At 44.0% G+C, this 21,124-nt stretch overlaps 7 protein-coding genes across 7 annotated transcripts; 5 read left to right on the forward strand and 2 right to left on the reverse strand.

The window, feature by feature from the left end:
• Positions 1–3,274: 3,274 nt before the first annotated feature.
• On the reverse strand, positions 3,275–4,647 carry O0I10_002723 (uncharacterized protein; the record flags this gene model as incomplete). The annotated part of the gene is made up of 3 exons (XM_058482803.1): positions 3,275–3,446; positions 3,708–4,258; positions 4,531–4,647. 3 exons carry the CDS (start codon positions 4,645–4,647, stop codon positions 3,275–3,277), a joined length of 840 nt encoding a protein of 279 aa, XP_058346370.1.
• A 2,088-nt stretch (positions 4,648–6,735) lies between these two features.
• On the forward strand, positions 6,736–8,989 carry O0I10_002724 (uncharacterized protein; the record flags this gene model as incomplete). Its single annotated transcript, XM_058482804.1, has 3 exons — positions 6,736–7,449; positions 7,510–8,842; positions 8,904–8,989. 3 exons carry the CDS (start codon positions 6,736–6,738, stop codon positions 8,987–8,989), a joined length of 2,133 nt encoding a protein of 710 aa, XP_058346371.1.
• Positions 8,990–9,270: 281 nt separating this feature from the next.
• On the forward strand, positions 9,271–10,965 carry O0I10_002725 (uncharacterized protein; the record flags this gene model as incomplete). Its single annotated transcript, XM_058482805.1, has 10 exons — positions 9,271–9,329; positions 9,385–9,454; positions 9,510–9,530; positions 9,616–9,708; positions 9,799–9,935; positions 9,990–10,147; positions 10,213–10,332; positions 10,388–10,472; positions 10,533–10,608; positions 10,675–10,965. 10 exons carry the CDS (start codon positions 9,271–9,273, stop codon positions 10,963–10,965), a joined length of 1,110 nt encoding a protein of 369 aa, XP_058346372.1.
• A 176-nt stretch (positions 10,966–11,141) lies between these two features.
• O0I10_002726 (uncharacterized protein) lies at positions 11,142–13,201 on the reverse strand (the record flags this gene model as incomplete). The annotated part of the gene is made up of 8 exons (XM_058482806.1): positions 11,142–11,366; positions 11,421–11,712; positions 11,767–11,864; positions 11,925–12,462; positions 12,513–12,595; positions 12,654–12,969; positions 13,027–13,093; positions 13,144–13,201. 8 exons carry the CDS (start codon positions 13,199–13,201, stop codon positions 11,142–11,144), a joined length of 1,677 nt encoding a protein of 558 aa, XP_058346373.1.
• A 957-nt stretch (positions 13,202–14,158) lies between these two features.
• O0I10_002727 (uncharacterized protein) lies at positions 14,159–15,954 on the forward strand (the record flags this gene model as incomplete). The annotated part of the gene is made up of 7 exons (XM_058482807.1): positions 14,159–14,215; positions 14,278–14,442; positions 14,538–14,660; positions 14,760–14,926; positions 14,995–15,383; positions 15,470–15,795; positions 15,862–15,954. 7 exons carry the CDS (start codon positions 14,159–14,161, stop codon positions 15,952–15,954), a joined length of 1,320 nt encoding a protein of 439 aa, XP_058346374.1.
• Positions 15,955–16,361: 407 nt separating this feature from the next.
• O0I10_002728 (uncharacterized protein) lies at positions 16,362–18,232 on the forward strand (the record flags this gene model as incomplete). The annotated part of the gene is made up of 7 exons (XM_058482808.1): positions 16,362–16,617; positions 16,673–16,869; positions 16,927–17,162; positions 17,219–17,291; positions 17,360–17,871; positions 17,941–18,016; positions 18,071–18,232. The coding sequence occupies 7 exons, from the start codon at positions 16,362–16,364 to the stop codon at positions 18,230–18,232; spliced, it is 1,512 nt and encodes a 503-aa protein (XP_058346375.1).
• Positions 18,233–19,396: 1,164 nt separating this feature from the next.
• O0I10_002729 (uncharacterized protein) lies at positions 19,397–20,887 on the forward strand (the record flags this gene model as incomplete). Its single annotated transcript, XM_058482809.1, has 4 exons — positions 19,397–19,849; positions 19,991–20,244; positions 20,316–20,617; positions 20,697–20,887. The coding sequence occupies 4 exons, from the start codon at positions 19,397–19,399 to the stop codon at positions 20,885–20,887; spliced, it is 1,200 nt and encodes a 399-aa protein (XP_058346376.1).
• Positions 20,888–21,124: the final 237 nt, after the last annotated feature.

Below are 21,124 nucleotides of genomic sequence, written 5' to 3' on the forward strand. Positions count from 1 at the left end.
ATTGTACTTCGTTCAGTTACGTATTGCTTGTGGAACGTGAAGCGGGATATTCCTTGGATGGTAGACACCATGAGTTCAAATCGGGTAATGGTGGATTGGAGCTAAGTGGGTTGTCGGCAGTGGTGTGGGTTTGTAGTGTTGGATGTAACGTCATGGTACCTTGTTCAACGGCTTCGAGAACACGTGCCATTGCTGTCGAATGCGTGTAGCATATTTGATGGTCAGCTTGCGGTCACGGTTTATCCATCGGTAAACGTTTGAAACGAGTTTGAGTGTGGGGAGTGGGGTGGTGGATTCAGGGAGAGCAAAGGGTGAGGTTGCGGAAGGGGATGTTGAGAAAATCATGTAAGGAGAGCTTGTCAATAGGAAATTCAGGTAATCTAGCTGACAATTGAAGGAGGTGTTGGATATGGGGGAAATCGGAACATAAACGAATTAATGGGGGGAGGAGGGAAGAAAAAGTGTGTAGATGCATGGTTGACCAGTATACAAATGGAAGAGATGGGCAGGGAATGAGGAGATAAATGGGGGATGGGGATTGGAAGGCGAATGGTGTAAGACTCGTTGAAGATATACATGATGCGAGATGTTGATCCTGAATATCCACCAGGCCCAAACCACCTTGTGAGCGTGGTAAACAACAAGTTGACCAACTCGGATATGGAAAAAAATTGCACACATACTTACGAATCAGTGTTTGACACTTCTGAATCCATGGTTTAGGGACGACACAAACCCGTAGTACAGCCGAGATAAAGCAGAGGGAGTTAGCCACCGTAGCTTTCCCAAGAATTGAGAGCGTACGTTGTTGTAGTAGGTGTACGTGAGTCTCAAGCTTGGTGTAAAGGCTGCTCAAAAAGCTATCAAATGTTGATCATGGTGATAGAGGGTATCCCAGGTATGTCAAAACGTTGGAGAAATTACGATCATGCCATTGGGCATTAATCGTGTGTAACATGTGTTGCCATGAGGGATTAGGTTCACCTGAAAGTCAGGAAAACCACGGTCTTGTTGAGGTTAACTTTGCCATTGGACGCCAATTTGTATGTCGTAAGATGTTGTAATAGATATTGCCATTCCGGTGGGTGTACGAAGGAATACCAACAAGTCATCAGCATACGCCAAAACTTTGATTGGTGGAATGTGTGGTGTATACAAGTTAGTACGAAAATGGATACGGTGATTCCATTTGGTCATGCTTGGATTAGTCAAAGGTGATCCTAATAATAAGGGGTCGGACATAAGGGTGCGGATAAGGGGTTCAAAGGCAAGGTTAAATAGAAGGGGAGATAGGATCACCTTGACGTAATCCACGAAGTTGAGACACGGGAGAAGATAGCCATCCATTAATGGATAGGAGATGAGTGGAGAAGAAGAGGTGGAGGAGGGAATCAATGAATTGAGTAGGGAATCAAACCTTGTCATTACCTGCCGAAGATAATCCGAATGTACTCTGTCATAAGCTTTTTCTTGGTCAAGTAACACACCCACTGATGGAGATGATGGAGAGAAACGCCGAACATGATGCATGAGGGTTTTGTACCACCCAACCATTGTCTGAGATAAGTCGTTTGGCCAAAAGCCAGTCTGAAAAGGGTTGATTAAGCGATGCATGATGGGTTGTAACCGGTTCGCCAACAATTTGGTAAATAGTTTCGCATCCGAATTAATCAATGACAATGGGCGCCAGTTGGCCAAAAGACGTGGGTCTCCTTTCTTAAACAACAAAACCATGCGTTGACAACCACGAACGAGGATACAAGTTGTGAAGAAGTGCTTGATTCATCACTAAGAGTAGCAGCTGGATCACCGGTTCCCACGTTTGCATGTGTTTGAAATCAATTCCAAAGGTAAACCATCCATCCCAGGGCTTTTACCCAAGGTGCGTGTTCAATGGCTCGAACAAGCTCGTCCCGAAAATGGTCGCATGAGATTGTCTCCTTGTGTTGCTGTCACTTGCACTGAGGAAGGAATAGAAGATAACATCTTATCAACAGCGGCCTGGTCAATCTCGGTAGGGGTATAAAGATCCTTGTAATAGTGACGAGCATGTTGCATTATCCCACCCATGGTGGTGAAAAAGTTCACCGGTGTGTGGGTCACGGAGATGGTGGATGGTGGTGGCGGCCTGTCGTTGTTTCAACACTTTGAAAAAGTACTTGTTGTTCCGTTCCCCTTCCTCGTGCCATCGGGTTGCTTTTCGTAACAACAATTGTTTCGTAACACGTTCTTGAATGTTGGCAATTTCTTTTTCAAGAGGTGGCAGTCGTGGGTCTCGAGTACCATGTTGTTGTATGATAACATGTCGACGACGTTGTAAGTACGAAAGTGTTGTTTGGTGGTATGGCGGTGGCGGAAGCGTAATCAATAGCTGTTTCCTTTAAAACCGCTTTGAGGTTGTCCCAGCATGCTTGTGGATCCATTTCAATGAGCTCATCATCCAATTGTGTAAAGTACTCCTTCACTGTATCCTGTAACAATGATCAAATGGAGGTTGGCCCAACAGCAGTGGGTTAAAACGCCAACAGCCAGGGCCGGTGTCCATGCTGTGTATTCGAAAATCCACTGTCAGCATCTCATGGTCAGTCCAAGCACGTGACATGTGCCATTGCTGGTGGTAGAAATCATGGAGTGGAGGTGATGGGTGCAAAGACGTAGTCCACAGTGGTATGAAAGATTGCCCCGATGGTATGTAGGTGCTGCCGTAGGAGGAGAAAGCATACCATTGATCTCTGGATACAGGTCTGATTGAAAGTGCTCCAACGAAATTATTTAAAATGGTCTGAGTCTTGAATGCAACTTGGTGTGAATGGGTGTTGAAATCGCCTATGACAAAGCACGGTTCGGAAAGATCTGTAAAACAGGGTAAAATCAAGGAGGGAGGGGAAAAACTCTGGTCGTCGATCCCTTTTCAGCAGATGCATAAAGGACCACAATACGACACAAAGCCCCATGTGACGTACAAATGGTGGATACAATACAACGTTGGTCGAAGTGTCACATAGGTATTGGAAAGTGTGAAGGAGGGTTGAGGCAAATAAGGGCACAAATGTTTAGTGAAGCAGAAGAGGGAATTGGGAAAAAGGCGGTGTAAGTGAGAGATGTCTTGGTTAGTAAGTGTTGGAGCATGCGTTTGGGATACTTCCTGTAGAGTGGTAAATCTGAAATGTTGAATATGCTGTGATCGTAGGTGTCGAACAAGTGGATTTGTGCCTCTTTGAATAGCGAGCGAACATTCAAAGAGGCGAGTCGTGCTGTATTATTATTTATCATATTATTGGTGATGCTGTGGGTCAGGTGATTCCCCAGCGGATTGTTGTAAACGTTGTTGGCTCATGTTGCGTGTGACACGTGTGCTGGATGCTGTATCAAGTTTTGGTTTCTTAGGTGTTGGCGTGTGCTGATGCTGATCGTGGTCGATAATAGGGTCGTTGTTGTCATTCATTCTATGGTCGTTGTCATGTTGGTGTGGTGTCAATGATCATTCGATTGTCGGCGTTGTCGGTAGTTGGATTGCTAGAGTCTTTGGTGACATTGGTGCTCTTCTTATGTTGATCTTCAACATCGGGTTGAGAAGCTGTATCAGTATGCTGATCATTGGTTGAATTGGATCTATTATCATCGATGATGGATGAAGGTGCTGTAGTAGTCATCTCCGAATCGCTTAGTCATCATCTACAGCTGACGCTTGCTAATGATTTGGGTACGTGTCAAGAAGCTGAGAATCGGTCAATGAATCCACCATGGCAGCTTGGCGTTCACGGTATACAACAGGACAATGTCGACGAAAATGGCCTTTTTGGTGGCAGTGGAAGCAAGTGAGTTCTTGAAGTTTGGGGCATTCCATCTTGCGATGACCTTGAGTGTTGCAATAACGGCAAAGAGGAGGTGCGTTTTCCATGAGGCGGAACACATCATCCCAAACCTCAATGGGGATAAGGCGGGTGAGTGGTCTATAGTAGGGCTTATCATCCATTAACATGGCACCCGAAGGTGTGGATGTGTCCAAAATGACGGTAGCCTCTCCTTCGAAGGTTTCAGATTCAGGTTCAACGTATAGGCGGATTTGGCAGACACGACCATAGGCACTCATGGCGTTTTTCAATACTTGCTCGATGACATCTTGTGCAAGAAATGGTAGGTGAGAAAAGTTGACCTTGGTAATTTCTGCATCAGCTGACAATGCACGTGTAGCACGATAAGTGACGCCATCATAGGTGACACCATCCGTTAAAGCTTTGTCATCTTGCGTTATCGTCTTCGAAACGTGTCTCAATTAACAATGAACGTGGGTTGCGTGAACGTGAGATGGTTCTTGCTCCGAGGATAGTGCCTAGTTGTTTGATCGTCTGATAGGCGATAGCCTTAGATGGGAAGGTTGGTGCCAAAGTCGAAGATTACGGCATTAGGATTCAAAGCTCTAGTGAGGATTGTTTCTGCCTGACGCGCACGTCGAGCCTCTCTTCATAACCTTGCTCTTCAAAGAGAAGGTGATGCTTTTATTGCGGACAACATTGGCCCAGACCGCACGTCCTGGGGAGGAAGTTGACCTGTTGCCATGGTAAGGGTGTTGGTGTAGGGTTGAGTGAAATGTGATTGGTCCGAATCCGAAAAAGTGAAATTTAGCGGGAAGACCCTCTCCTTCATTGTAAAATAGTATGACTATACTAGAGCCAAAGATGCAGAAGAACTTGTTTGTGTAACAGGTCAAGAGAAGGGTCGATCCTATTGGTGGAGAGTGCATAATGTAGGCTTTTCCTATGCTACACCTATAATGAGGTCAGTCGATGATGCTTATTTATGGTATGATTAATAAGCTAAGCGCATACGAGAGTACCTATTTTGTGTTAGAAACGATAGAGGGGATGATCTTGGCTATCTCCTAGGTTCGCTCGCATGCTTTACATACATACAAGATGATAACGCATTCTGAAAGTTGTCAAAGTAATTTAAGCATATGTATGTAAACTCTTGCCCCATTGTATCAGAGCACACTCATTCTTAAAGATAATCATCTAAGCTTATGATGGACCAAGCATCCGTAGCAAGCACTATTGTTGGGTACCATTTCTATGGGTTTATTATGTTTGAAAATACAAGCATCTATTTAAACATGTATACAACCATTGCCTATTATTATCCTCTACTAGCATATGAACAAGGAAGCTGTAACGAATGTGATGTGACAAAAGGAACAAAAACTTCTCGGTACAATGATGTAGATGACCCAATCTCGCTTTCCTACCTTGAAATTTCTACCCTCCCTTCCATTCCAAAAACCAACCAGAAGTGGATCACATAGAATAAGCGGTACCATTGTGCCATTGTATTCTTGATTGCTGCCGTCATAAACATCTCCATCCATGGTTGCAAAGTAGCTGCTGCATGCATTGACTTGAGATTCCAATAGCATCCATGGCTGCGAAACACCCCTTGTCGAAATACAAGCCCTGACATCCACGCCATTCCATCCATCATCATTCTCGGCCGTATCCCCGTAACATGGCCCATCCCTCCTGCTGACGACGCGCAAAGTAACAAACAACATTCCTCATTGCACTTGATCGCATCCACCCATCCATAACCATTGCAAGTCCAACATGTTGATAGAAACATCTCCTGAGATTGCTTGCTGATGTGCTTCCTTTGCCATCCTTTTGGCAGTCCATCTCCTTCTTGATCATCTTCCATCGCAGCTCAACCCGGTGAAGATTGCATGTATTACGATGCACTCGATAGTTGATATGGCATCATCCATAGAAATGCGTATGTATTAAAGCAAGTTGCTAGACGTAATAATACTGCTGCTACACAATGGCTATCAGCTGTTCACGTAAAACAAGGCTGTAAGGCAAGTTGTTGCAAGCAACTTGAGACGATAGAGAAAAGGTCATGCTATTGGCGAATGCTGTTGCGTTTGGTTGTCGTAGAGGAGCGTACAAGGGAGTGTGTAGCATTAAGGAATGGGTGTATTGTAGTGAGGTGCACACGCCATGGACTTGCCATTCAGTCAAAGACAATCGGATCAAGGCAGTTGTAGGATTGACATGTTGAAGCAGGACAATCGTTCGCAGGTGGTAGTTGTACTTCAATGGGCCAACAGTTGAGAATGGGAGGAAGAGACAAATAAAGTAGGAGTGGAAGAACCGGAAATCAAAGTTGACGTGCGAAGCGAGCAATCCAGCCTGCTGGTCTAAACATAGAGTGACAACAATGAAAACACGAAACACAATACTATTAAAGAGAGGTTGTCAATGAGAATAATAAAGTAGATGGTGAGATACATGGTATCTTGGAGATGTTCTTCCACAATCCAAAAGGTAGCATTTGACTATGACTTACTACTACCAGGATTTCAACAAGGATAGTAGTACAAGATGAAATCTCTCTACAACAACATGGGGCTTATGCCTCCCGCATGGGATATATAAAGTCTATAGTGCATCATTGTTTTTCTAAAAGATTTTTAATGGGAGAAGGGTGCTTTATGTTTATTGCCATGACAACCATGGACGATGGGCAGTGGATGGGATGGTGGTATCACCCCAATGTTAAAATAGTACGAGATCCATATTCGACGACCGCCGGCTTGAGAGTCTTTGTACCTAAAAACAGATACAACCAAATTTGTGTACAGCTTCACTCAGCCCTCTCTCTTTACTGCTCTTTTGCTCCGTTTCTTCCGGTCCTCTCTCTCTCTCTCTCTTTTTCTTTTCTTTACTTTCTCTTTTCTCAATGGCTTCCGATTTGCCTCAGTTCAAGACGGATGCCCCCGCTTCTGGAAGGCGAAGTGCTCGACCCAACAAACGAGTCCTTGTCGTATTAGCCATTGCTGGCATTTTCTTTCTCTTGTACCTGAATGCTCGCATTGACACCACATCAAGTTCTTTGACACCTGCCGACACCGACACAGACTCCTCCTCCTCCACTACTACTACTATCACTACACCCTCTGACACCACTACCAGTGAAGAAACCGGTCAAGGCGACATTGTATTCCCTGACGATATGAGCGATGAGGAAAATGAAGAGATCGTTCCTGATGAGCCAGAGCAAGAACAAGAAGCAGAAGAAGAATTGACAACGACGCCTTCAACCCACTCTGTGGAGCATCATAAGACGGTGACGGATCCTCTAAGCGAAGAAAAGAGCGAAGACGTTGTTATCAATGACTCCAATCATTATGCATACTTGGTGGTGATTGCTTCTTCAGCCGAACAGAGCAGCCGTCGTGCCTTGATTCGTGACAAGTACTTTGGTTTGCGCAACAATTTATTACCTTGCATGCGTTACAATGCCGATATGCTTTATAAGTTTTTGATCTACGGTGGACCTAGCAAGGCTGGCACTGCTGAACGTCGTCGTTATGAAGCTGAAAAGATGGAATGGAATGACTTGGAGGAAATGCCTACAAAGACAGCTTTTGATCAAGCTTCGGTCTTGGAATGGGTAAGTGTTGTCATAGCAACAACAGGATAAGGAACTTACAAAAGTGGGATTTGTCTATAGGCTGAAACGACCTTGGCAGAGCAAGGCATTACCTATGATTACCTTGTGGTGCAGGATATCAACACCTTTGTGCAACTTTCGGTTGTCAAGCAAGAATTGGATAATGGAGTCATTAGCGAGAGTACCGATTCGCCTGTGACAGTCAATCCTGAAGCGCCTACGAATATTGTTTGGGGTACTTTTGGTGGTGATGAACGTGATAAGCATGCCTTTGTTATTGGTTCTGCCGCAGCCAAGTTGGCTCTCGAGAAGCGTGGTGACATTGATGCAACTGGTACCAGCGAGCACTTGTTGAGCAACATGTATGCCTATTATCAATCCGTTGCCAATACGGTGGAACACGAAGTCGATGCTGCCATGGAACCTGAAGCTGCAGCTGAAGTGCAAGAGCAAGTGATCCCTGTATTTATTCGTGAAGATGGCCCTGATGATAATCATCGCTTTATTCGCTGGGAGAACAATGTTGAGTCCGTTCATATCGAAGACAGCGTTGTCACGCATGTTTATCAAGATTCCGAATTTGCAGAGCTTGTTGCATGGACTTCACTCAAGCCATCCACTGTGTGCTATCCACGCAAATCAGCCTTCAAGGGTACACAGCCCACGCTTGATGCTCTTGACGATGATGAAGATTTACTCGCTGATGAGGATGAGGATACTGCTACCGGCTTGTCAGAGACAAACAGCAACGACAACACAACGGCCGCCACTGAGGATAAGCCATCCATTGCCTTGATGACCTCTTCCTTCATTTATGATGACAATTGTATGGAACCTTCTGCTACGATGGCTGCTATGAACAAGCGTAAATTTGCCTTGCGTCATGGACATAGCTTTGTCGCTCGTTCAGCCGAATTTGCTCAACAACGTGGACGCAAGACTGTATGGGGCAAGGTGGATGCTGTTGAAAAGGTGTTGCCAAAGTACGATTGGATCTTTTGGATGGATATGGATGCTGTCATTATGAATCAAGAACATTCCTTGTTTGAGCTGTTGGATGATTTGCGTGCACGTTATCCAGGTGGAGCTGAGGCTTTTGATGCCAATGTTGACTTGATTGCAGCCAAACCCCGTGGTGATCCTATGCTCAATGCTGGTGTCTTCTTTTTACGTAACTCTCCTTGGAGTATGCAGTTCTTGCGTGATGTACAAGGTGTCACTGAATGGTACAACAAGGGATCTTCTTATGAACAAGGTGCCATGTGGCAAGTGATGAATCTTGAACAAAATGCTCCTCATATCTTTTTGCTTGACGGCGATGATCATACCTTCAACACGTTCCCCAAACGATATCAACCTGGTGACTTTATTGTCCATTTCGCTCCTGACAAATGTAAGTTGTATCGTGTGTATTCATCTAGAGAATGATAGACTAACTCGATTTCTATTGACAGGTCCCAACGCATTAACCTTGCAAGGTCTCGCTGCTGCTGAGCGTATTGAAAAAGGCGAGGCAATCACCAACATGGATTTGATTTAAATGATCTTCCTCCTCCTCCTCCTTCTTTAACTTCACATCATCATCATCTCTCTTTCCCCCACCTCGCATTTATCATCATCCATCATGTATACACTTTTTACATAAAACATCTTATTCTTTGATCATTGTTCTTCTTAGGGATGGATAAAGTCTAGTGATCTTGCTACACGTATGTTGACCAGCAGCATTTATGCGGAATTTGATTGGGTCAATTTGTCACATCATTACCACCAACCTGAGCGAGAGAGTAGGCTTGGCCCTTTCTTTAAACACGACACACAATGTCCAACGACACTGCACCGCCTTCCTCCACCATTTATGCCGGCAACCTTGATCAAAGGTTCTATCTATATTCGGTTGCTCTTCCACTTCTAAAGCAGCCTTCATGTTCCCAGAGTCACCGACACCATGCTCCATGATCTCTTTGCTACCCTTGGCCAAGTCAATAACGTCAAGATTATCACGGTAAATCTCTAAACAAGCCTCTCCATACAAGAGTCACTCATCCCTTTCTCTTTAGTCACGGCGGCAAGGATTGAATGTACTCTACACGCGTGCCTCTATTTACCTATGTGTGTGTGTATGGATGCGGTGTTAGTATTGATCATATTGTTTGGTATCTTTAGGCTGGTGTCAACTATGGTTTTGTGGATTTCGCTGATGCTGGAGCAGCCGAACGCGCATTGAATGAAATGAATGGACACAAGTTTTTTGATCACGTAAGTAGGATCACGATGATGATGATAAAGAAAAAGTCGGCCTTTGTTAACAAGATGTGTGTGTGTGTATGTGTATGAAAACAACAATAGGAGATCAAGCTCAACTGGGCACAGCAATCCAAGCAGGATACTGGTAGTGAACACTTTCATGTCTTTGTGGGAGATCTTGCTCGAGAAATCAATGATGATATGCTTGCAAGCGCCTTTTCCAACTTTGGTACTATGACGTAAGTGACAAGGGAATGGAGGATTACGAGTGGATTGGTGACCTTTGTATGTAGGGAAGCGCATGTGATTTGGGATAATGTTTCTGGTAATTCCAAGGGATATGGCTTTGTGGCCTTCCGTGACAAGACAGATGCCGAACAAGCTATTGCTACCATGAATGGCGAGTATCTTGGATCACGTCCTATTCGTTGCAACTGGGCAACGCAAAAAGGTAAAAAAAAAGTTTTATAATGATGATGGTTCGATATGATATTCATTATCATCATCATGATGTAGGACAAATGGCTACGCCTCCTCCATTGCCTGGTCAACGTCTACCATTCCAAACCGTTGTCAACCAAGCACCTTCCCATGTGACCAATGTCTATGTCGGTAATCTCAGTCCTGATACCACAGGTAATTAAGATGGGTGGAATCGTTCAAGTCTTTTTATTTACCCATCATTGATTAGAAACGGACTTGACGTGCCTCTTTGAGCAACATGGTACTGTTCAAGAAGTGAAGCTCCAATCGGATCGTGGATACGCTTTTGTCAAGTAAGGCTTTTTATATACCAATCAGAGGCACATTTCAAGTAACATGATGTCATGTTATAGGTTGGATACGCATGCAAATGCTGCCAGTGCTATTGTCAAACTTCAAGGCATGATGGTGAATGGTCGTGGACTTAAAGTAAGAGAGAGGAGGATCATGCTATGTTCAAGGTTTATATGGATCATTTATACATGATGTGCGTAGTTATCCTGGGGCAAGAGCCGTTCACAACAACAGCAACCAGGTGGTCATGTTATGGGAGGAGGACATCATCATCCCCATCTTTATGCTGGTAGAGCGGGTTATAATGCTCGAGGATTTGGTCATCCCATGCCTTCAGCAGAGAGCGCACTTGCAGATGTTACTGCACCCAATTCATTGGCAAGCCTTGATCCTCATGCAGGCGGCACTTTGGCAGCCACTTCAACTCCCGTCAGCAACAATCAAGAAGAAGTGTACGAGTACAATGGCAGCAGTGGTTCCATTCCAATTTAATTCTCTGGGCAGCACCTGATTTGGCTATAGTCTCTCTCTCTCGCTCTTATTTATTGCGCTTTTTAGTTCCCCTTTATGATATCCTTTTATCGCAACCATATTAAAAAGAGAAATTGCATAGCGCATTTTAGTTGTGTGTGTACGATATTACATTCAACAAGATACAATTTTTACTTTTAAGACTTTCCAAAACCAAAAAACTTGGAAAACAAGCCTGAAGATCTATCTTCTGCACGGAGAGTTAAGCTATCGGGGTATTGCACATGATTGGCAGCCAGATCAAAGTAGAAAGGCTTGGCCACCACAGCCTCGAGTTTAGGAGGGAAAGGCACCAACTTTGGCATTGCCGAATCTTGCGTCAGGGCAGCAGGATAAGAATCGAGATCATCGATCAAATAAGTCTATAATATGGTGTTAGCTATATATCAAAGGATAGCCTTCGTGATGTTACATACGTCGTTATTAAGTTTGAGTTGTTCGAGCTTGCTTGACAATTCACTTGTGCTAGTATTCTTATCTTGTGCGAGATGCCAAGCTGCATGCATTTTCCATGATCCACTTCTAATTCGCTGCTCCAACTTTGAAAGATCCTCCTCTGTTACTGTCAATGCCGTATCAGGTTGGAATCCATTCAGCCGTTGCAATTGTTGCTTTGTTTGCACCATGTAGGTTTGAGCTCGCTGATACATGGCCACCGATTCTGCAGCACGATCCAAATCGCCATACACTTGTGCAACGTACATGCATCTAATTCCAAGCCAATGTCAACATGGTATACACCTATATAAACCTTTTTGTTACCTGTATCCACGATAATAATGTTCCAAAACATCCAATTCAGCTTCAAAGGCGGTTGCAAGATCATCATCCATTGGAAGTTCACGCAGGGTTTGGATAATCTAATGATACAAAGAGTTATACATGGTGTCACTCATCATTCAGGGCATGGGAATGGTTACCTGCAAAATGTCATCAAACAATCGAACTGCATCTTGTGATTTGGCCTTCAATGCCGATTCAATATTGCGCTGGATGATGCGTGCATTCAAATTGTAGGTCACGTAAGCATACACGGACTGAAGATCCTGGGTTGACTTTGCTGATTGCGAAGAAGCCACCTTGGCTGTTGCCTCCTTATCATCCTTGACAGCCTTTTTGACCACCTTTTCTGCCTCATTCCATTCTGACTGTTGTTGAGCTGCTTCCAATGCCTTGACGACTGTATCATTTCGCAGCACAATGGTCGTACCACGCCATTTCAATGTAGGGCGTTCCTTTTTACTTGACTGGGTGACCTGTGACAGCTGTGGCTCGAGCGCAGAGACGGTTGTATTCTTCTTTCGTAGATCATCCACCAAGTGAGGAATGTTGCTCGTATCCAATTGCAATTTGTAAGCACAAAAACGGATGTTGGGATCGATGTCATCAATGGCTACATAGCACAATGCCTCTTGCTGTGGATCATCACTTGCTGTACCAAATTCATCATAGATCACCCTAACCATTTTACTTTAGTCACAGTCCCTTATACGACCCTGCCTTCTTACCTAGCGATGACAAATTGATCCAAAGCAGCTTGCCATTCTTGTTGTTCAACCAAGAGATACCCTTTCATCCTTGCACCGTATGCCTATTCGCTAATCAATGATCCATGTCTTCATTGTAGGATTCATTATAGAGTGTTTTACCTTGACATCCAATACTGAACGAGATTCCACGGATTGTTGATCGCACAAATCAGACAAGGCATCTGCATGTTGACTCGCCTTTTTCAATCGTTTCCTTAAATGATGGCGTTTTCGCATATCCATGCTCGATGATGATTCCTGCTTCAACTCCATGGCATGAGCCCATGCACGCTCGACTTGGAATACGTAAAGATGCAAGAAACGCGCGTCCGAGAAAGTCTCTGGTAGTCGTTTTTGTTGGTTGACGTTCTTGTTGTTCGGCTTTGTGAGCTCCAACAGCTGACGCAGACGTCGTACACGGTGAGCACAGTATTCACTAGAAGAAGCATCCATGAGCATGCATGCCGGGACCATTGAGTGTGTGCCTACATACCGGTAGCGTTGATAATCCTGATGACGGAGGCCATAGGTCATGCGTGAATCGTTTATAAGTGACAAGACTAGAGACGTTGGATTAGCATCAATAAAGTCAATCTCAAATGTATTCTACCTTCTAATGCCATTGGAGCAGCATTGGCTGCAGGGGCATCCACTTGCATGGGCTCCATAGTTGAATAGGCTTGTAAGAGTTCTGTTGGTTTGTACGCCACGCTCTCCAAAGTAGCCAACGAGCTGAGATGGAATTATGTCACAAGCCAAAAGAGAGAGGGGAAAGAGAGGAGAGAGAGGCCCCCACCAATCACCTACACCACCACCACCACCACGAAAGCTATACACCATGATTTTGGTTCTTTGTGTGATCAAGTAGCAATCAAATAAAGATTATTAAACACGGACAATATACCATGATATGGCAAGTGATTCATTCTCTCAAAAGGGAAAAAGGTGAATCCCGCACGTTAGAACCAACATCATATGACGACGACGAGTAAAGGTACGAGTGATAGAGAGAGGTAATATTGATTCTCCTTGTGTTGGATACTAACAGCATTGTGGGTGATATTGATCGGCAGAATTGTATAATAAAAAGTTACTTGTTTCTACTTGTCATAGTATAAAGCACAAGGAGAGAGAGAGAAAGAAAGGGCGGAGACAAGGTCATGGTGGCACACTGACCTTGTGTGTGTGTGACACATGTCGCTATGGACATTAAATATCATTCGGCATCTGATGCACTACCTTTCTTTTTCTCTTTAACCTTCATTTGACTCTCTATCCCGCACCACACGCTTGTCCTTGGACAACAGCAACAACAACAACACTCACACACGACTTCGATTCACACTCGTTCATACACTCACTTACCTCCCCCACCTTTCCTTTGACAATTCATCATCATCAATAGACACCGCTATTGACACGCTCACTCACTCACTCACTCACTCACTCACTCACGACACACACACACACACACACAGCCTCCTTAATCACTTTTTTACCACCACCACCACCATCATCTCATATCCCTTCTCGAACCCCCTTGACCAAACCATTCAACCAAACCCCCTCTCTTTGATTATCCCTATCATCACTTCCATCATATATATCACTTTTTCTTAAACACAATGCATACCGCTGTTATTACTGATAAACGGAGTCTGCACAAAGCCGGCTTATCCAAAGTGAGCAACAACGCATCATGGGCATCATTTCTTTGATATACTAATGCTCTTTATTCCAATAGTCAAGTACCATGCAAAAGTCCAAATCCGAACCCAACTGCGCCAGTACTGCTGCCTCTTCTTTTCACACACTTGCAGCTCACCCAAAACGCAAATCGACTGGTAATCTCAAACGAGTGCCGTCATTCTGCCAGAGCAGTACTACGACCAACGGCGGAGCCAACAAGGTAATGAATCAATGTGGTGTCTGGGGGGTGGAAGAGAGAGAGGATTCAATCGGCGCATACATACATACACAGGTTACTGAATTGTTGCATGTTAGGATGTATGGCGTTCACCTGGATGTTATGAGATTCCTGATATTCTCGGCCATGCCTATCTAAAGCCTTCACCCGCTGTAGCCTTTCATTTGCGACCACGAGATCCATCAAAGCAAGTATCCAAGGTAATAATAATAATATCCCTTTTTTCTTTCTTCCCCTTGATCCCATTCATTCATTCATTCATTCAGCTGAGCCGTTTCTATTTTCTTTATTCTATATAGCGCCCTTGGTACCCACCTAGCCCACATTACCAGATTCCAGACTTGCCACCCCTAGCTCGGGCAGAGAACAAGTTTGAATCCAAAATGCGCAAGATCCTTGCCAAGACCAGAGTCCACACCAATGATCCTCGTACCCGTTACACTGATTTCAAGGAGATTGGCACTGGGTAAGACCTATTTAACGAGGTGGGTGGGGGTGGTGAGACATGGATGGGATATTCATTTTACTTTATAGCGTGAATGGTGCCGTGGTGCGTGCCGCTTATCGTGGTGGTAACAAGAAGAGTTACACCCAATTGGCTATTAAGCGCTGCAAGCTTGATCCCGATCGTGAATATCGTGCAGCCATTTTGCGTGAATTAAGAATCATGGCGAGTGGACATAAGAATCTGATCAAGTTGCGTGAAGTCACCTTGTGTCGCGATGATGTTTGGATTGCCATGGATTTAATGCGTTGCTCAGTGTTTGCTGTTCTTTGTCAACGTGGCATCCCTGAGGACTTTTCGATCCACATTGCTTGTGAAACACTAAAGGCACTCATGTACTTGCATTCAAAGGGCTTCCTTCATCGTGACGTCAAGTGCGAGAATTTATTACTTGGCTGGAATGGTGAAGTGAAATTGGGTAAGTGTAGTAGTAGTAGAGAACAATGAAAACACACAAAAAAAAGGAGGAGGAATGAATGCTCATTCATTTTCTTTTTGTTGTAGCTGATTTTGGATTGTCTGCTCGTATCGCTGCCGGCAACAGAGATCGATTGGGAACAACCAAATGGATGGCTCCTGAAGTCATCCGTGAAGAATACTATGACGAAAAGATTGATTTATGGTCCTTGGGTATCACCATCATTGAAATGATGGATCGTGTTCCACCCCATTACTTGATCAAGGATGAGGAAGAATTGTTCGATATCATCGCTACTGAGCCCAGCCCCACTTTCACCTACAGCTATCCATCCATGTACATGCGTGGCCTTGTCGCCTGGTTGCTTGATGAGGATGCACACAGCAGACCCAGTGCAAAGGATGTGCTTTTGGTATGTATCCATGTGACATAAATGAAGCGATATAGTAGACTCATATCCACGTGTGTGTGTGTATAGGAAATTGATGCCCATGTCAAGAGCAACTTGTTGCAATGCGCATCATCCGCTGAGCTCGTGCGTTTCCTCAACCACGTTTTGCCTGCTCACTAAATCAACCCTCTTCACTCGTATTCCCCCAATCGATTCTCTATGCAAAACTTCCTAAGTTATGTTTCACCAGCCACTGCTTTTCTTTTTCTATCTCTCTCTCCTCCCACACCCACCCTTTTTATTCCATCATCTTTCGCACTACTTTGTCTTTTTTAAAGAGACGACCTTTTCATGATTTCTTCTCCATTCTACCCTTTATAATATTGTTGTTTTGTATGACCTTTTTGACACTTGTTTCTGCATTCGAATACCATTCATGGATATATAAATATAAACTTCTGATATCTATCTTCATTTTGTATTGGATGCGACATGTAGCTCGTTCATGCGGGATTTACTAGTTTATCAACTCCCAATTTCGGAGATGTGTGTGTCTCTCACTTTCACTCGTACTTTTCACGCGAACCATGGGTGTGCTTTGGACCGATGACGAGGGCCAGATTACAATGGGTGGGGCCATGTTGGCGCTCCTTTGTGTTTATCTACTCGGCATGCGTATTGTACGGATGGTGGTCTTTGAATCGGCGGGCCCTACAGTAATGCGTCCTCGAACGATCGTTCAAGTGGTGGTGCTAGGTGATATTGGAAGGTCGCCACGGATACGTTCCCATGCTGTCTCCTTGGCTGAAGCTGGTTGCCAAGTGGATCTTATTGGCTATGCTGGTAAGGATATCTAGTTTTGTACGTATAACTTTATGTATTAAAAAGTCATTGTCAGAGACATCACCTGGTACTCGAGTCAATGCCAATCGTCATATCACTGTTCGCAAGATCACTCCCGCTTGGTCTGTTCCTGAAGGATTACCACGTTTCGTTTATATTGCATGGGCACCTTTCAAGGCTATTTTTATGGCATTTCAACTTGCATGGATCATGGGTTGTATCACCCAACGACCAAACTATATTCTTATCCAGGTAAGACACGCATAGCCCAGGTCATGGAATGATCCACTCATCACTTTTCAAATATAGAATCCACCCGCCATCCCTACACTTGCAATAGCAAAGGCCGTTTCAAAGTTACGAGATGCTAAGCTGGTGATTGATTGGCATAATTTCGGATTTTCCATCTTGGGCATCAAGCTTGGCATGAATCATCCCGTGGTGCAAGTCGCGAAACGATACGAGCAATACTTTGGTCGCCATGCCTACGCTCATCTCACAGTGACCGATAGAATGAATCGTGAATTGAAACAATGGGGTATGCGGTAGGTCTCTTCTTTCTTTTTCTTCGTACCGGCAGGTTGTTTGACCTTTTTATTAGTGGCAACATGGTGACTTTTCACGATCGACCACCGTATCACTTTGAGAGACTTTCCCTTGAAAAGATGCATGATGTAATGATCCAAAGCCCCCCCTCTCCCAAAATGGTTGATTCCTTGATCTGATTTCTCCTTTTCTTTAGTTTCTAAGCAGAGTACAACTTGAGAACATTGTGAAACAACAGACACTAGCCACCGATAAGTTTTTGGATATGGACATGGATCGAGATACCACATTATTGACCACCAAATCAAACGATGGCTCCGTTGCTATGCGTGACGACAATGAACGTGTACGTTTGATTGTATCTTCAACATCATGGACCGAGGATGAGGATTTTTCAATTCTTCTCAAGGCTGTGGAATTATACGAATCGGCATCTCGTCAAGCCGACAAGCCGTATCCACGTTTGTTATTCGTGATTACTGGAAAGGGACCTCTCAAGAGCATGTACGAGCAAAAGATATCAGCCATGCAACTCGAACGTACACGCATTATCACCGCATGGTTGGAAGTGAGCGATTACCCATTACTCCTTGGCAGTGCTGATCTCGGCATTTCACTACACACAAGCACCAGTGGCATGGATTTACCGATGAAGGTGGTGGACATGTTTGGATGTGGACTTCCTGTATGCGCTCTTTCATTTGAATGGTAAGAGGATAGGATGCTTTTTTTAAGATTTGAGATGGCTAACCAGTCCCGGGGGGGGGATGGTCGTAGTTTGGATGAATTGGTTCACGATGACAAGAATGGTTTAATATTTTCATCGAGTACACAACTTGCGGAGCAATGGATGGTAAGCCTCACGTGGGATATCAAAAGACCTTTTTATACTAAACTGTCCTTCCAGGATCTCTTTGTTCGAACACCAGGCAAATTGCATCAGCTCCGAAACAATGTCGTGGCCGAATACAAGCAAGCCAAATGGGAGAAGCAGTGGAATGAAAGGATAGCTTCATTGTTTGGTATAGTGAATCCTACCACCGTGCATAGTAGAATGAGGGCAGAGTGATTTTGTCAATAAACAAAAACACATCATCTATGTACCTGAGAAAAAAAAAGATCGCGATTCAGGAACGAGAAAAGAGTGGAGAAAATCGATACATGCATGCATGCATGCATGCTGCTACACCAACTACTACTACTATTACTTGTTGTCCAGCTCTTGCAGTGGACTATTATGTACATGTCGAATGATTTCTTTTCTACTGATGGGCCATCCTAAAGCTATTTCTAAACTAGAAGCTACAATGGGCTGAAAGATATTTGGGAGCCTTTTTCTCACAGCGGAGACGATCAAGACCTATCTCTCCAAACATGACCATATGCGTCCAAAAAGTGATACGGGTCAAAGCGATTCTGTGGCACGCTCAGCCTGGTTTTGGGAGAAAACAAGCGGTTGTGTGACCGAATGTTTTTTTAAATGGCGGCGCTCGCTGTTCACCATCCGTGTGTTTGGTAGTTTTCATTTTGCACTACGTTCGAAAATGACGTTAAAAGGACCCTTTAAAGTTTGCTGGTTGCGAAAATCATAGAATTCAAGTGGGGCTTGAAACTAGTAGCAACGCTGAGCTTCACGCCACTCCACTCTATTATACAACAACAACTCCATTGTGGATCTTGGCATGTTGTTAAGCATCCAACGAGTAGACATCCCAAAGTAAAGGGTGCAAAGATTCTAGTATCCATGCCTTGGCTCTATCCATTGACATCACGTCCCACTCACTGTGCCCTTGAATTGTATGTATTATATATGCATGTCCTGCTTTGCAGCAAGCGTCGTTTTTGTTTTACGACTCCGGTTATTGTGTAACTAAGACGTAGTTGCCGGGATGGGTGCTTCCGTGAACAGGGTGATGATGGCAGGCAAGTTGCATACACACATCTTTCTTTCACTCTTGTGTCCACACACACGCCAAGTTATATATATACATATACTGTACGTGGCTTGCTTTTTCGCTTTTTTCCCCTTTTCTTTCTCCTTTTTGACTACTACTACTACTACTGTACATAATCTCTTTTTTTCTTTTTCCCTTCTATTTTCCTTTCTCTCACTTTCAAAAAGGACGTAACGAATTCATTTTGTTTGTTGTCCTCTTTGTCCTTTCGTTTTAAAAAAGTACACTGCTACACAGCACTACCACGACGACGACGACTATATCACCCAAAGAGTTTAATGGGTAACCAGACGAGTCGAGTGATTGAAAAGACCAAAGAAAGACGAAGCAACAAGGTGCGACGACGCAGCACTGCAACGCTTGGTACTAGGTCACATTCGTCAGTCTCTATTTCGCAACATTCATCCTCGCACGGCAACTATGACTGGATCGAAACGCAAACGTCATCGGGTAGTGGTGCCATTGACACTGCTGTGGCCGTGGCTACTGTAGCAGCATCCTCTTCTTCTTCCTCGTCTTCACAACACCACCACCACCACCATTCACATTATCCTAATACGAGCAATAATACGTCCCCATCCAACAACAACACCCACCCTAATGATACCTTGCGAACTGAGATGCCTCGACGTAAATCCATTAGTGAGGTTCTCAACAAACGTAAAGGCAGTTTTTCACGTACAACCATGTCGCAGGACGACTTTAGAGAATATGATCGTCTTCAACGTCAGGTAAATACATTTACATTCAAGGGTGGTGATCATCATCATCCAAAGCCTACTATTACGAGTTGTCCCTTTTCTCCCCTCCTCCTCCTCTTTCTTCCCCCCCCCTGCTTTGCGTATTCATGGTGTATCTTTTTTGCTATGTAGCATTACTTGTTGAAGAGTGCTCGAAAAACCAATGCCCATGCACCCATTCAAGATCCCGTCACTATCCTTGACTTGGGTACAGCTGGCGGAATTTGGGCCCTGGAGATGGCTGCCATGTTACCCAACACTCAAGTCATTGGCATTGATATCAAACCACCTGCCATTCAACAACAAGCGGGTGGACCCAAAAACTTGAAGTATATCCAAGCCAACATTAATGAGAATTTACCCATGAGTGATAACTCTGTAGACTAGTAAGTGTTTTTTCATCATGTTTTATATAGGCATCCTTGTCTCATTCATCATCTGCTGCTATTGTGTATAGTATATTCCAACGAAGCATGGGTCAAGTGATTCGCAAAGACAAATGGCAACATGTCCTTTCAGAAATGTATCGCATCTTACGACCTGGTGGATACATTGAATTGGTGGAAGCTGATTTATGGCATCACAACCCGGGTCCTGTGCAACAAGCATTCGATACCTTTATGCAAGAGCAATGTACAGAATGGGGATTAGATTTCGTCTTTACCGAGACCTTGAGTCAACGCATTGAAGAAGCTGGTTTTGATGTCATTGAATACAAGGTTTTAGATATTCCTATTGGTGAATGGCCCAAAGATTCAGGTAACCTACAAGATGAGATTGTGTATGTGTTTTCTTTTTCAATATGACTCACACACACACACGCGTGTTTATGTATTAGAACTCAAGCAATTTGGGTTTATCAATAAGGAAACACAAAAGGCATACCTGAGGAATCGTAAACAGTTCTTCACATTGACATGGGGAATATCAAGCGAGGATTATGATATGGCTGTACAGGAAGTCATGGAAGAATTTGAAGATTATCATGGCTTTACTCGCTTCAATTGCTGGATAGCCAAAAAGGCATGACACCCAAAAAAAGAAAAAGAACTTTTTGTAATCCATTGTAAATGTATATCTTCTTCACCACCCTACTTGTGCAGCACAAGCAAAACAAAACAAAAAAGCGCCCATTAATCAATCAAAAACACTAAACCATGCAATCAACATGGGATTTATTACGCTGCTGCCATCATCATCATGATCTCCAAGAGGGATACAGAACGAGATGGATAGATAACTTTTGCATGAATTAACGACATTGGT

This window comes from Lichtheimia ornata (assembly GCF_029851405.1).
Source record: "Lichtheimia ornata isolate CBS 291.66 chromosome Unknown scaffold00008, whole genome shotgun sequence".
NCBI lineage: Eukaryota > Fungi > Mucoromycota > Mucoromycetes > Mucorales > Lichtheimiaceae > Lichtheimia > Lichtheimia ornata.